Source organism: Protopterus annectens, chromosome 8.part0, assembly GCF_019279795.1.
Source record: "Protopterus annectens isolate FY-2018-M chromosome 8.part0, PAN1.0, whole genome shotgun sequence".
In the NCBI taxonomy this organism is placed as follows: Eukaryota; Metazoa; Chordata; order Ceratodontiformes; family Protopteridae; genus Protopterus; species Protopterus annectens.
Window position 1 is genome coordinate 23,685,846 of NC_056741.1, and position 14,673 is coordinate 23,700,518.

The 14,673-nt window shown below is 46.9% G+C and overlaps 1 protein-coding gene across 1 annotated transcript in view; it reads right to left on the reverse strand.

Moving 5' to 3' along the window:
• NCAPD2 (non-SMC condensin I complex subunit D2) overlaps window positions 1-14,673 on the reverse strand; it is a 1,714,408-nt gene that overhangs the window by 1,457,747 nt on the left and 241,988 nt on the right. The window contains exon 6 of the mRNA XM_044079588.1: window positions 3,684-3,823. Within this exon, the coding sequence (XP_043935523.1) occupies window positions 3,684-3,823 (140 nt within the window). The remainder of the gene's footprint in view (window positions 1-3,683; window positions 3,824-14,673) is intronic.

A 14,673-nucleotide genomic window follows, 5' to 3' on the forward strand; every position in this document is an offset into this window, starting at 1 on the left:
GCTGTAATGTCAACATCTTGAACTTGGGAATGTCCAGATAAGTGTTGAGGATAGATAAATCCAAAATTGGTCTCCACATGTTCCCCTTCTTTGGTACTAGGAACAGGCGAGAATAAAATCCGAAGCCCCTTTCTGATACAGGGACTGGCTGAATGGCCCCTATCTGGAGTAACTGAGAAACTTGCTTGTGAGCCTCTTTTCGTTGTGGAGGAGGAACATCTGGCATGCCTTTGAAAGGGGGAATTGTGTGGAAATAAAATCTGTAACCGTGATGAATGATATCCAGCACCCATCTGTCTTGAGTGATTAAATCCCAATTTTCTTTGAAAAGAGACAATCTTCCTCCCAAAGGAGCTGCCAGACGAGAATCCACTGGCAGCTGAAAAGGCAGGTCATTGGTTCTGCTTACGAAAGGACTGACCCCTGCCTTCACCAGAAGTCTGAGCAGGTGAACTGTCTGATCTAGGCCTAAACGAACCTTGAGCCCTGCCCCTACCACGTCTAGACCTACCCCTAGACTGGGAACCATAAGCAGGATATGTCCACCCCTTAGCAGGCCAATTTCTACTAAACTTGGAGGCTGCACCTGCAAAATCTTTAACAGTCTGCATAGACTTAGCTTTGTCCTCCATTTTCTTTAAAACTGCTTCCACAGGCGGTCCAAACAACACATCAGACTGTAAAGGAGCATCCAAAATCCTGGTCTTAACATGCTCAGCTAAATTCTGATCCTTCAACCAGGCATGTCTGCGAAGAACAGAACTAGTAGCAGCCACCCTCGAGGAGGCCTGAACAGCATCAAAACCACACTGCAAAGAATGCTTACCCACTTGTTCAGACACATGAACCAAATCCAGCAATTCTTTACACTCAATACCTTCCGCCAAAGCATCCACCTTAGATTTCAATTGTGAAAGGAGATAATTCTGATATTTCAGCATATGAAACTGACAATTCAACGCCCTCATGGCTAGAGTGGAAGAAGTATATACTTTCTTACCCCACCTATCCAAAGCCCTTGCCTCTTTATCAGAGGGTACAGGATTTTTAACCACAGAAGCTTTAACACCTTTAGGCCCCTGAGAAACAGTTTCTGGGTCCGCCCTAGGACTCTTAAACAAATACTTATGAGCTTCGGGCACCCTATAATACCTATCAGGCTTAACAGGAGCAGGAGGCAAGGAGTCAGGGTTCAGGGAAGCCTCTGCAAAAACATCCTCCACCACATTCAACACAGGAGGAATAGCTAAGGGCCTATGCTGGGGTAAAAACAGGAATTCCCGAAGCCTTTTCCTGGAATCAGAGTAATCCTGGCCTTCCCATTTAAAGTGCTCCCTCATGGAGTGAAGAGTCTCTGAAAATGAAAAATCCTCAGGAGGAGAAGCTGTAGGAGTGGAATCATCCACATCAGAATCAGAATAAGTAGGAAACTCTTGCAAGTCTTCCACAGAAGACTCGGAAGCCTGTGAACACTGTTCAAAACTATCAAACTCCTGTTCCACCCTAGGCCTCTTATCAGGCGGGGGCATAGAACCTCTAATCAGAGTAATCAAATCTTCTGCCATTTTAAGCATATGTTTCTTAGGCACAGAGCCCGAAATGCTAGGAGAAGCCCCCACAGAAGCTGAACTTGGCCTACCTCTAAAAGAAGCTTTGGCAACAGAAGGAGAGGCCCTAACTACCTTGGGAAGAGAGGGAAGAACAGTTACCTGAGAAGCCCCCTCAGCCTGGCCTACCTCCTGAGAGGGCACATCCTGTAACAGTAAAGTATCTGCCTGCGACTCCATAGAGACTCCTGGCAAAACCTCCGGCTCCCCTGAGCCTTCTAAAGAACCGACGTCCGGGACTGCCGGTTCCTCACCCCTAGGCTTCACTGTTTTGTCCTTGCGCTTCTTGGATGAAGCGGGCGCCGGAGCATCCGACGGCATATTATAATTGCAACGCTTCCCAAACACTAACCTAGCACAATCAAGCCTCCTCTTAATAGTGCGCTTGTTAAATCTAGCACAAGAGCGGCAACCAACAACGTCGTGCTCAGGCCCTAAACAAGGTATACACAATGTATGATAATCCCTATGCGGTATCTGCTTCCCACAAGAAATACAGTTATTCACTTTTTCTGACATCCGGTTAAATACTGAGGCAAGAAAAAAACAAAATGTTCCCCAACGGGGTTACTTAGCCAACTCTGTTTCGGTCTGAAACTCCGGTTTCGGAAAATCTCAGAACGCCAACCTGCACTCGCAAAATTGCTTCTGCATCGGACCATGCGGCAAAAAAGACTGAGGAAATGACGTCGGTCATGCGCATTAGTACCCTGACGTACTGACGTCAGTCTAAGGCGCCATGACCGACGTCAGCCTTATACTCTGGTATTCGGGCCGACTGGGACGCGGACTATACCCAATAGTCAGGACTGCAGCAAGGGAAGACGAAGAACATCTAAGCAAGGGATTCCTCATCCAAATCCAACTCCCCTTCAGAGGAATCCTACTCATAGGTCTTAAGGGGAGTAAAGGACAAAGGGGGACAGGAACAGAAACACCCTCAAAATATTTCAGTGCCATCAAAGCACTAAAACCCTGAGAGAAAGTCTGTCACTCTGAGGATCCTTAGGGGTAAGAGAAATGTGTTAAGTTTTTTTATTTTTTCTTCAGTGGGACGTCTGCTTTATAAAACTTGGAACTCACTGACCCAAGACATTAGTAGGGACTTTGACTTAAATCTGAGCAACACCCCTAGGCTCCCGGTAATGATAAACTGTGGTTCCCCCTGAACATAAATGGACGCTTGCAAAGCCTTTTCAGATATGCTTAAAGCCAGATCCCCACCCATCTCCAACCCAATCACAGCAGAGGAACCAGACAACAAAGCAAAGCTCCGGGCAATCGCTAACCTCATGAGAGACGTCCAGTAGAGGCTGAAGAGGGGAAGATTCCAACCTACGCTGCTTGGCCTTCTTCCCTGACTTCAGCTCCTCGAGGGCGGGAAGTTCCCTCCAGCGCATCTTTCATGAGAAGATTAAGATACTCATTCTCAAGATACAGTGCCAAAAAAGAAAATTTACTATGCAAAATTTTAGATAAAAGCCTGACAGGTGGACAGGACATATGGTCATGCAAGGCACCAAAGCAAAACAGACACTGTTCGCAGCTGTCGTTTTGGGGAATCTGTCTCCCACACTGGCATTTACCCTTCTTGGATGACATGAAACCCCACAAGCAACAAAAAGAAAAAAACAAGTAAAAAAGGAACCTCAATGGGGCACTTACCTGCAACAGTTTGGTGAAACCAGCAATAGAACGTAGGTGTTCAGATAGACGATCAAGAGATGATGTTTGGACTGTCAGCAAAGAAGTTCTGAGGTTGGTACGTCACCTTTATGCCCTACACTATGCAAGGGGTATACATGTGATGCACAGTGTACATTAAAGCAGCCTAAAGCTTTGGTATACTGGCCGACATCTGGCTGCCCCAGGCAGGGGATCCCTAATGTTGTGAATACCACAACAGTGAAATGGAAGGACATCACCTGTATCACAAGTTCAACAGTGGAGAAGGCTGGGGCCAAAAGTTCAGTAGTCAAATCTATTAACAAAAACAGCACATACCTTCAGGAGAGGACTTCAACAGCAATGCAATTAGATATTTCACATCACAACTCCATAATTAACATTTCTTACCTGACAAACTCTTCTTCTACTACAGTCATGTTCCACAATCGTCGAATGTCCAGCTGTAACAGCTGGATCAGTGCCTGCAGTGCTTTCTCTCTCTCTACCTCCCAATCGAACAAACTGGAAGTAGACTTCCCTTTCTTGCCCTACAAAGAATGGGCAACCATTAACCACAGTCTGTAAAAGCCAAGTAATACAAAGTAAAGCATCCATGTGCAAAGACAACCAAAATCCTTTTCATCTAGGCAGAGGTCCTGATCACAAGGTCAGTTTCAAACAGAACAGTAAGAAAACTAAACAAAATAATCCTTCTAGAACATAAATCATTGCAAAAAATGTAGGACTAAAACACCAGAAAAATTACTGCCAAAACAGAAGAGAAACCATTTTAGAAGGATATTGTACCAATGTAAATAATTCACAACCCAATCTGAGGAGTATAAATAATTGATTTGGGTGACGGGAATAAAAACTTTCCACAATCTCAAAATTCTTTAAGCACTTCCTTAAGAAGATTACTTCCAAGTCACATCTCTGACATGCTCATACATGCTTACTAGGCTATTGATCCAAGAGGATCTCAAGACTAACCCTGCATTCACATGGTAATTAGCCCTTGTATTTTTGCAATAAGGATCTCCACAGACAGGCTCAAGTCTACACTGGGTACTTGCAGGTTTCCCCTTATTCATGAGGGCCATACATGCAAAGCCAGAGGCGAACTTGCAGTTACCCATTCATCTGTCCAAGTTATGTTTGGATAGAATAAGAGAAGCACTATGATTTATGTGGAGAGGAAGCCAGTTCCATAGAAGTGCTATTCTCTGCAGTACATACCTGTCCCTCTCATACGGTCTGTTAATCTTGCAAGAGAGATTGGAATCTCTCAAATGGGTGTTTGATACAACTGGGCTTCCATTTATGTAATAGGTCTGATGGAGCATCAACAGACCCCGTTCTGTACATGAAGAGGTCTGATGGAGCATCAACAGACCCCGTTCTGTACATGAAGCAAAGGTCACCTTTCTGTAGTCTGTAGGATAATGAGAACAGAATAAGACTGATGGCCTGTGTAGTTTCTATGATTTCCCCACCCCTTTGTTTCCTGGTAGCGAGGAAGCCATCATTCCAGTTATGACAAGGGTTTAACCAGGTACACATCAAAAGGGGAAATATACTCTGATCAAGCTGAGTGAAGAGGACAAAGGAACAATAGTGTCCCTGGATCAGGACTGCTTACCCTTCCACATAAGCCATGCAATGAAAGAGGTCTCCCTTACAATAGTGGCGGCTATATGGTAATGAAGGTGCAGTTCATTGTCAACATAGGTTCCCAGATCTTCCAAAGGGAGTCATGCTTGTTAAAGGATACAGTTATACATTTCTTGGCAATTCATTTCAGTCCATAGTTTTGGCACCAGCTTTGTTTGGGACAGATCCTCTTGCAAGATCATACCATCCTCTGATTTTATCAAGGCAACTCATTTACAGTAATCTGCAAATGTAGCCTGCTGCACTCCCTTGATATTAGCTTTAACCTCTGGGGAAGTTGTTGACAAAATAAAATGCAACAGGGATCGAACCCAGGGGCACTGCATGAGTGACAGATCTTTTGAGTGAGAAAGAGCCATCTCAGTTACTTCCTGTGTTCTATTTGTGAGCACATTTGCTATACAGTGAGTTACAAAGGTGTTAACATTCAGCTGGGAAGAGTTAATCTACGATGCTAGAGTTGTAGGATGGTGTTGAATGTCTTAGCAAGGTGCAGATAGGCACTGTGCACCGATCTGCCCTAATCCATTGACTCTTTCAAGCTAGCCAACTAGGTTGAGTAGGCAGGACCTGCTTTTAACAAATCCAGACAGGGTTGGACTAAGTCTATATGTCATGTATACCCCTGTTAATTAGTTCCATAATAATCTTTTCCATAGCTTTGCAGATGAGGCTAGTCAAGTTTATGAATCTGTAATTACCTTGCTCTGTTGTAACCTCACCTTTGTGCAAGGGAATGACAGTTCTCCATTCAGACAAAAAAAAAAAAAAAAAAAAAAAAAAAGCTATGTACTTACCATAATGTTCCATGTTTGTAGTCCATCTCGCCTACATTCTTGTTGGATGGGTTCGGAGCCGATTCTCGCACCTTTATCCTGGATGGTTCAAGCAGAGAGACTTCAGCACAGTGGACCCAAAGGATAACCTGTCCCGGGAGGCCAAATCCAATTTGCAATGAGTGACAAAGGTAGGATGCCTTCCCCAAGTAGCTGCTGCACAAATGGTATCAATCGGGAGTTTTGATCTAAAGGCATATGAAGCAGATACTGCTCTGGTTGAATGGCCTTTTACTTTGGCAGGTGATTGTTTGCCAGCAGTTTTGTAAGCAAAAGAGATGCAGTCTGAAAGCCATTTAGGCAAAGTGACCTTAGAGATGGGCAAGCCTTTGTTCTGGTCTGAGAATGAAAAACTTTTAGTTATGTACTTACCATAACTTCGGATGTATGGGATCCATCTCGCCTACATTCATAACAGATGGGTTCGGAGCCGATCCATCGGCTCCGACTCGGCAACTAATACACTAGCACGAAGTCTCTCATTGGCTGGGCTACTCCCTATCCCAGGATGCACTACACCTGCTTCCCCAGATCTTGTTTGTTCGCTTTCATACATCCATACAAACACAGAAAAACTAGTAGTCACTATAACCAACTAAAGTTCAAGAAAGATCACCAAAAAAAAAAAAAAAAAAAAAAAAAGGACTACAGCTCCTCTAAATCCGAATGGAAGGGGGAAGGAGGGTGGGTACTTATGAATGTAGGCGAGGTGGATCCCATACATCCGAAGTTATGGTAAGTACATAACTAAAAGATGTAATGGGATCCTATCTCGCCTACATTCATAACAGATGGGACAACGTCCCTAGCACCTAAATCCCGGGTGGCTCATTGGAAAACACTCCTGAGAACTGTGGAACCAAAGGAAGCCCTGCCTCGAGAAACCACATCCAATTTGTAATGAGAAATGAAAGTGTGCGGAGAATTCCAGGTTGCCGCAGCACAAATATCATCTATTGATAATTTGGAGTGAAAAGCTACAGAAGTAGCCATTGCCCTGGTAGAATGAGCCTTGACTGGAAAGGGAAGCTCTTTGTTAGCCTGTGAATAAATAAAAATGATACAATCTTTAATCCATTTAGCTATGGAGGTTTTTGTTACTGGTTGACCCAATTTGTTCACTGCAAAGGAAACAAACAATTGATTTGATTTCCGCGTGAGCGGTTCTATTCAAGTAAAAGCAGTTGTCTATGTACGTCCAATTGATGCAAGGTATATTCTGCGTTATTAGAGAATTCTGGGAAAAACACAGGGAGTTCTATAGTTTGTTGAATACAGAAAGAGGAGGCCACCTTTGGTATAAAGGAAGGGTTTAATTTCAATGAAACTCTATGCTTGTGAAAAATCAAATAGGGAGGATCAGAACAAAGAGCTTGAAGTTCTGAAACTCGCCTGGCAGAAGTTATGGCCACGAAAAAGGCCGTTTTCCAAGACAGAAATTTTAAATCACAGGTAGCAGCTGGTTCGAAAGGACGGGCAGTTAGGGCAGCAAGAACCATATTCAAGTCCCAAGGGGGGACAGGATGAGATAATGGAGGCCTAAGGAGCCACACACCTTTAAGAAAGGCCTTACAAAGTTTGTGAGACATCAATGAAGGTTCAAATGAGGCATGAAAATTAGAGATCGCTGCTAGCTGAACCTTAATGGTAGAAACTGAAGAGCCCAACTGAAAAAGGGAGGCCAGAAAATTCAGAACCTCCGATACTGGTGCAGTGAGAGGGTCTATACCCCGTTCCTGAGCCCAGAAGGCAAACCTTTTCCATTTGCTGGAAACCATGCTGCCAACTTCAAGGACCTGAGAGACGGGTGAAGCCGTCCTGACTGATGAGTCAGCAGGTCTGGCACCGGATCCAGAAACCATGGACCTTCTATCGCATGCCTCTGTAGGAAAGGGAACCAAACTTGACGAGGCCAGTGCGGGGCAATCAAAATCATCTCGCTCTCCAGGTAAATGGCCTTCTGTATCACCCTCGGTAGGAGGGGATACGGGGGGAAGGCGTCGAGAAGACCGGGGGGCCAAATGTGGGTCAAAGCGTCCCTGGGAATCTGTCCCTGAGAAGGGAACAGCGTGAAGAACTCTCTGCATTTCGCATTGTGAGGGCTGGCAAACAGGTCGCAGCAAGGGAGACTCCATCTGTCGAAGATTTTCGCAGTTACTCCCTGGTTGAGGGACCACTCGTGGGGTAAAAGAATGGTCCTGCTTAATTTGTCCGCAATCACATTGGATTTCCCCGGTATGTGCGTTGCCATTAGAAAGCGGTTGGTAGCTACCGCCCAGTGCCAAAGTCTCATGGCTTCTCTGCACAGTGGGTAAGACCTGGTTCCACCTTGCTTGTTTATGTACCACACCACCGACATGTTGTCGGATAGGATAGCAATCGGGCCTTGTGGGAGAGCATGATGGAGAGCTTGGAGTACCAATAGTACCGCTCTCATCTCCAGGACATTGATATGCAAATGCGTCTCCTGGATCTGCCATGTGCCTTGGAACGACCTGTCCAGGTAATGACCCCCCACCCTACCTGGGAGGCGTCTGTAGTCACAGTGGCAACGGGACGTTGAGGTATAAAGGGTCGCCCCTGGTCGAGATTGGATTGGAGAAGCCACCAACGCAGATCTCGACGGCAACTTTCCGTGATCATGATTAAATGGTTCAAAGGAAGTTCCTGATAAGACCATTGAACAGACAGTAGCCATTGTAAAATTCGCATGTGAAGTCTGGCCAAGGGAACTAAAAGTATGGTTGACGCCATCGAACCTAACAGTTGTAGAATCTGATGGGCCGGGGCTCTTAGTAGGGGAAGACAGGATTTGACTTGATCTTGTAGGACCTGAATTCTTGCTGCCGGTAAAAAGGCGCGCATTCTTTTTGTGTCTAAGTCTGCGCCTATAAAAATAATACGCTGAGATGGCTGTAGTACAGATTTTTGCAAACTGAACGTAATCCCTAAGAAACGGCCCAAGGTGAACGTGGCGCTGAGCGCCTGAAATAGTAGATGCTCGGAGGTGGCAGTAAGGAGCCAGTCGTCTAGATATGGAAACACTTGGAATCCCAGACTTCTCAGGTGAGCAGTTACCACTGCCAGACACTTGGTGAACACCCTGGGGGCTGTGGTGAGACCAAAGGGCAGTGCTCGGAATTGGAAATGACTGACTCCGAGGCGGAAGCGTAAGTGTCTCCTGGACTCTTGAGCTATCGGAATGTGATAGTAAGCGTCCTGGAGATCTATGGAGCACATCCATGCATCTTTTTCCAGCAAAGGAAGAATAGATTGAAGAGTGACCATTCGGAATTTGAACTTTTTTACAAAAAGATTCAATGAACTGAGGTCCAAAATGGGCCTGAAGTCCCCTGTCTTTTTTGGTACCAAAAATAATCTTGAGTAAGTTCCTAATCTGATCTGGTCGATGGGGACAGGCTGGATGGCTCCTTTTTCTAGCAGCTTTGAAACCTCTAATGCTGCCTGATCCCGCTGACTGGGTGGTACGTCCGGGATTTCCCTTAAAGAAGGGGGGGGTTTGTTGAAGGGGATGATGTATCCTCCGGTAATAATGCGAAGCACCCACTGATCGCTTGTTATGGATTCCCAAGCTTGTGGGTGCGCCGCAAATCGACCCCCGACTGGCTCCGGAGATGCACAGCCGGGCAACAACTCAGGGACGCTGGTTGTATGAAGAACCACGAAAGGAATCGCGGTCTCCAGAGTTACGGGGGCCTCTGCCACCTCTGGGGCGGCGTCTTCCAGAATTTCCCCCTCACCTGCCTCTGGAGGGGGAATCACTGGGTGGAGTAGGGAAAGACTAGTGAGATTTTCTAAACCACATTTTCCCTCCTCTCTGAGCCTTGGGGTAAGGCCTAGAAGGAGCGGAAAATCGGGCCCCAACGGCAGTCAAAGTCTTGCCCTCCTGCTCGCACAGAGTTAGTGTGTCCTTCACCTTGGGTCCAAACAAAGATGACCCATCAAAGGGGGCGTCGACGAAGGAAGACTTGAAGACCTCCGCAAACGAACACAAGCGTAACCAGGCGTGTCTCCTGAGGGCAACGCCTGTTCCCGCTGCTCTACTCGCCCCTTCGGCCGCATAGGAAATGAGCCTCATGGAAGAGTTAACAATAGAAAAGAGGGTAGTCATCTGGGCACCAACAGTCGGGGCCAGCGCCTCAGGTAGATTACCAACAAGGGAGTCATTTAGCTCTTTGAGGAGATCCCCTTGGAGCCTCGTAAAATGACATAAGTAGTTCAGTGACCGTAAGGTAAAGGCCGCTGAAGACAGGGTACGCTTCCCGTACCTATCCATGCTCCTGGAATCCTTATTAGGAGGATGAACAGATGTTGAAACCTCTGCCACGTCCTGCTGTGTGGCAGAAGCCACCACCAAAGCATCTACAGGCACACCCTTTGTGAGAAATTCCTTCTGGGGGGGCTGACAAAAACTTATTGGGCCTCGCAGGCACCGGTTCCACAGAATCAGGGTGTTCCCACGCCCTTCGAGAAACCAAATCAAGGAGTTCATCGAAGGGCGGAGACACCCAGGAGGCGGAAGGCTGGGCCCCAAAGGCCTTGAGGAAGACTGACTCCTCAGCTGAAGGGGTTTTGGCTTGCCAGTCACCTCTCTGTCTCAGAATCTCCAAGATATCTGAGAAGGAGATATCATCCGAAGATGATTTGGGGGACCCTTCTGCGTCATCGAGGTCAGTATCCAATGCAACAGACTCATCTTGGGAGTCAACGTGCTTCCTCTTACACAATTTCTTCCGTGGGGGTTCGTCCGAAGCAGTTTCGGACGGACCACCCAGAAGAAGGGAACCCCCGATGGGGGTATCCTCAGGCCCTGGGGCCCCGCTGCCGGGGAGCTGCAACACAACAGAGGCACCAGTCTCCAAATCTAGGGACGGTGAGGTAGAATCTTGCTGAACCGGCAAAGGCATGGCCAGCGCGCTCCTCATGGCCTCAAAGGCCGGACCTCCAGAATCCAAGGAGGTCACTGGTCTAGAGGCCACGATGGCACTGGGAATTCCAGCAGCCGATGCTCCGAGAAGACTAGGCACCGAAGCACCCAATCCCAAAGTGTTCCCCTCGGGCCCGGCTGAAGAGGTCGCAGTACCAAACCCTGAACCGGAGGACAGGGTAGGAAGCATAGTCGGAACAGAGAGACCTCGGAGGGGTCTCTGCTCCGACCGTATGGCTCCGCTTCGCTCCACCACCACCGACTCAAACGGCTCCGAGGAGGTTGGAGGAGGAATAGAATGTGTTGGAGGGGGGATCGGCTCCGAAGCTAACTGTGCTGGAGCAGAGACCAATTTAGTAAAAACTGGAGATTGGAATAGCCTCTGTATCACCCTATCCAGGTCCGAATCAGAGAGTCTCGATGATTTAGAGGAGGTAGACAATCGAGAAGACTTTCCTCTTGGCTCCGAGAGAGAAGGGGACCGGCTCCGAAACGGCTCCAACGCTATCGGCGCCGGCTCCACCACAGCATGGACCACCATCGGCGCCGACGGAGCTTTCTTCGGAGCCGAGGGGGAAGAGTCTGAGCTGCACACCTCCACCGGCTCCGAAGCCATTGGAACCGATGGAGGTGATTCACCTCTCGATACTCCAACCTGCGGCTCCGAAACCAATGGAGCCGAGGCAGGAGGTATCGAGGCAGACCCTTCGACCCTTGGCCCCGAAGTCAGTGGAGCCGAGGAAGAAGAAGTCAATTTTGGCTTTTTAGTAGACGGCTCCGACGGACTTGTCGGAGCCGACGATCTTTTCTTTTTGGAAGCAACAGGTGGATCCAAGGCTTCCTCAAAAGAAGGTTTAATAAGCCCTTTCAAAATTAGCTTGTTCTTGCGTTCTTGAAGAACTCTAGAGGAGAACGCATGACAGACGCTGCAAGTCTCTTGCAGGTGTTTCGGCCCCAAACAATAAACACAGACAGAATGGCTGTCTGTAATGGACATTTTATAACTGCACCGAGTGCATTTTTTAAGCCTGACTTTTGCTCCTTAGACATAATTTTTAACAGGCCCTTCAACAAGTAAGTTTTTTTTTTTTTTTAAACCTGACTTTACCACAAGTAAACACTAGAAACAAAATTGCGCCAACTGAAAAGCGCGAGACACACTGGCACGAGTACGGAGGAAAAAAATTTACCTCACAACAAACAGTCACAGACAAAACAAGTTCAACGGCCCAAAGCCCTCTAATTTAAACGGGCTTGGCCCGAAAAACAATTAAACAAAAAATAAATTAATTAAATCTGAACAGCACTCAAAGGTAGGGCAAAGGCCCTCTAACTTAAACGGGCCTTGCCCGACTGAAAGAATAAAGTACCAGAAGACACTCAAACACACAAAATATATATATATAGTAAGGAATAGTAAGGAATAGCTGTTAAAACAGCTGTTTGGTTAATATAGACAAAAACCCCAAGGTCAAAGACCAATAAAGGTAAAAAAGAACCACTTAGCTCCAGCCAAGTCGAGACCACGTCCAGCTTGTTAAGCGGCAAACGAGATCTGGGGAAGCAGGTGTAGTGCATCCTGGGATAGGGAGTAGCCCAGCCAATGAGAGACTTTGTGCTAGTGTATTAGTTGCCGAGTCGGAGCCGATGGATCGTCTCCGAACCCATCTGTTATGAATGTAGGCGAGATAGGATCCCATTACATCAATTGGTCCGATTTTTGAAAATCTTTAGTCCTGTGCAGATAAAACCTGAGAATTCTGTGGACATCTAATTGGTGTAGTCTGTATTCTGATTTACTATGATTTGGGAAGAAAATTGGTAATTCGATAGTTGTATTGAGATTATGCTCTGAACATATCTTAACAATAAGGAAGGAAGGAAGGATTAGGGGAAAGGGGAAATACACCTGGCTATTCGTGAAACTGGAGCAGCCATGCTGTCAATTTCAAGGTTTGGATGGTAGGATGGAACTGTCCTGATTGATGAATCAGGAGGTCTGGAGATGGTTCCAGAATCCATGGTTCCTCCAAGAGATAGGGCCACAGGAAGGGGGACCAGACTTGGCGAGGCCAGTAAGGAGCAATGAGGATCAGGGTACTCCAACAGTTTTGCTTTCTGAATCACTTTTGGTATGAGAGGAAAAGGATGGAAAAGCATAAGAGAGTCCTGGAGGCCAATTGTGGACCAGTGCACCCCGGGGTGATATCCCCGGATGGGGAATTAGGGCAAAGTAGCTGCTGCATTTGGTGTTCATGTACGTGACAAATAGATCACAGCAAGGCTGGCCCCATTTACGGAAAATCTCTTCTGCAACTTCTGTATTCAGGGAGCACTCGTGAGGTTTCTCAGCTATCACATTGGACTTCCCCAGAATGTGCGTTGCTACCAGAAAGCATCGAGTCTCCATCGCCCATTTCCATACTCTTAGGGGCTCTCGACAAAATGGGCAAGATTTGGTACCCCCTTGCTTGTTTATGTACCACACTGCAGAAATGTCTGATTGAATCGCAATTATCCCGGTGGGAAGAGAACTGTGAAGTGCTTGCAATGCGTAGAGCACCGCTCATCTCCAGAACATTTATGTGCACGTGGTTCTCGTGATCCTGTCAGATACCTTGGACAGTCATTCACAGATAATGCCCCCCCCCACCCTATCTGGGAAACGTCCGTAGTAAAGACTGCATTCTGTTGAGGGGGAGCAAGTGGGCGACCTAGATGAAGTTGATCCATACATAACCACCATGTTAGATCCTTCTTGCAGGAGTTTGATATGAGTATTTTGTGAGACAAGGGGAGATCCTGCACTGACCACTGGGCAAATAGTAGCCAGTGAAGTACTCATGTGCAGACAGGCTAGGCAAACTAAGAATGGTGGAAGCCATAGTCCCTAGAACCTGAATGACTATCCTGGCCTGTACTTTGTCTTTCTTCAGCAAGAATCTGACTCGGTTGTGCAACGATTCTATCCTTTCTGGTATCATTTTTGCTATCATGGTGGCAGAGTCCATGTCTAAGCCTAAGACGATAATGCGCTGCAATGGAGATCAGGCTGACGTTTTTAGATTTATTGTAATGCCTAATCTGGCGCACAAGGATAGAGTCTCGTCCCTGGTTCTGATCAGTTGGTGCTTAGTGGTAGCAGTAAGGAGCCAGTAGTCTAGGTATGGAAACACCTGGCATCTTTGACGTCTCAGGTGAGCAGTTACCACGGCCATGCATTTGGAGAACACTCTAGGGGCTGTAGTGAGGCCAAAAGGCAGTGTCCGAAACTGAAAATGACTGGCTCCCAGCCGAAAGGGTAGATGTCCTCTGGAGAGTCTGTCCATTTTGATGTGGTAGTACACATCCTGAAAATCTATGGAGCACATCCAATTGTCTTTCCCAATAAAGGGAAATATCGACTGCAGAGTGATAATACGGAACATTTCTTTACAGACTTGCTGAGTTTGCTGAGATCTAGAATTGATCTCCAGTCCCCTGTCTTTTTTGGAACTAAAAAGAATCCTAAGTTCCAGATTCTATTTGCTCTGTGGGAACTTCTTGGAGGACTCTTTTTGAAGCAACGAGATGACCTCTGATGTTGGGTGGCAAGTCCGATAGAGATGTGTTTACTGGGGGATCGGAAAGAAAGGGTATAAGGTAACCTCTGGAAATTATGCTATCAAACGATCTTGGTAAATTTGCAGCCAGGCGCTTGGGTACAGTGAAAGACAACCCCCCAACTGCCTCCAGAGACAGTCGGGCAACCCCTTAGGGGCGATGGAAGGGATGATCCGAGAAAGTATCTTCATCTCCCTGATGTTGCGGACCTCTTCTGCCGCAGGGGTGGCGTCTTCCATTATATCCTCCCCCTCTGCCTCTAGGGGAGGGTTGACTTTGTGCCGGACGGAAACCTTTTTGGGATTTACGGAACCACATTTTCCCCCCTGTTTGACCC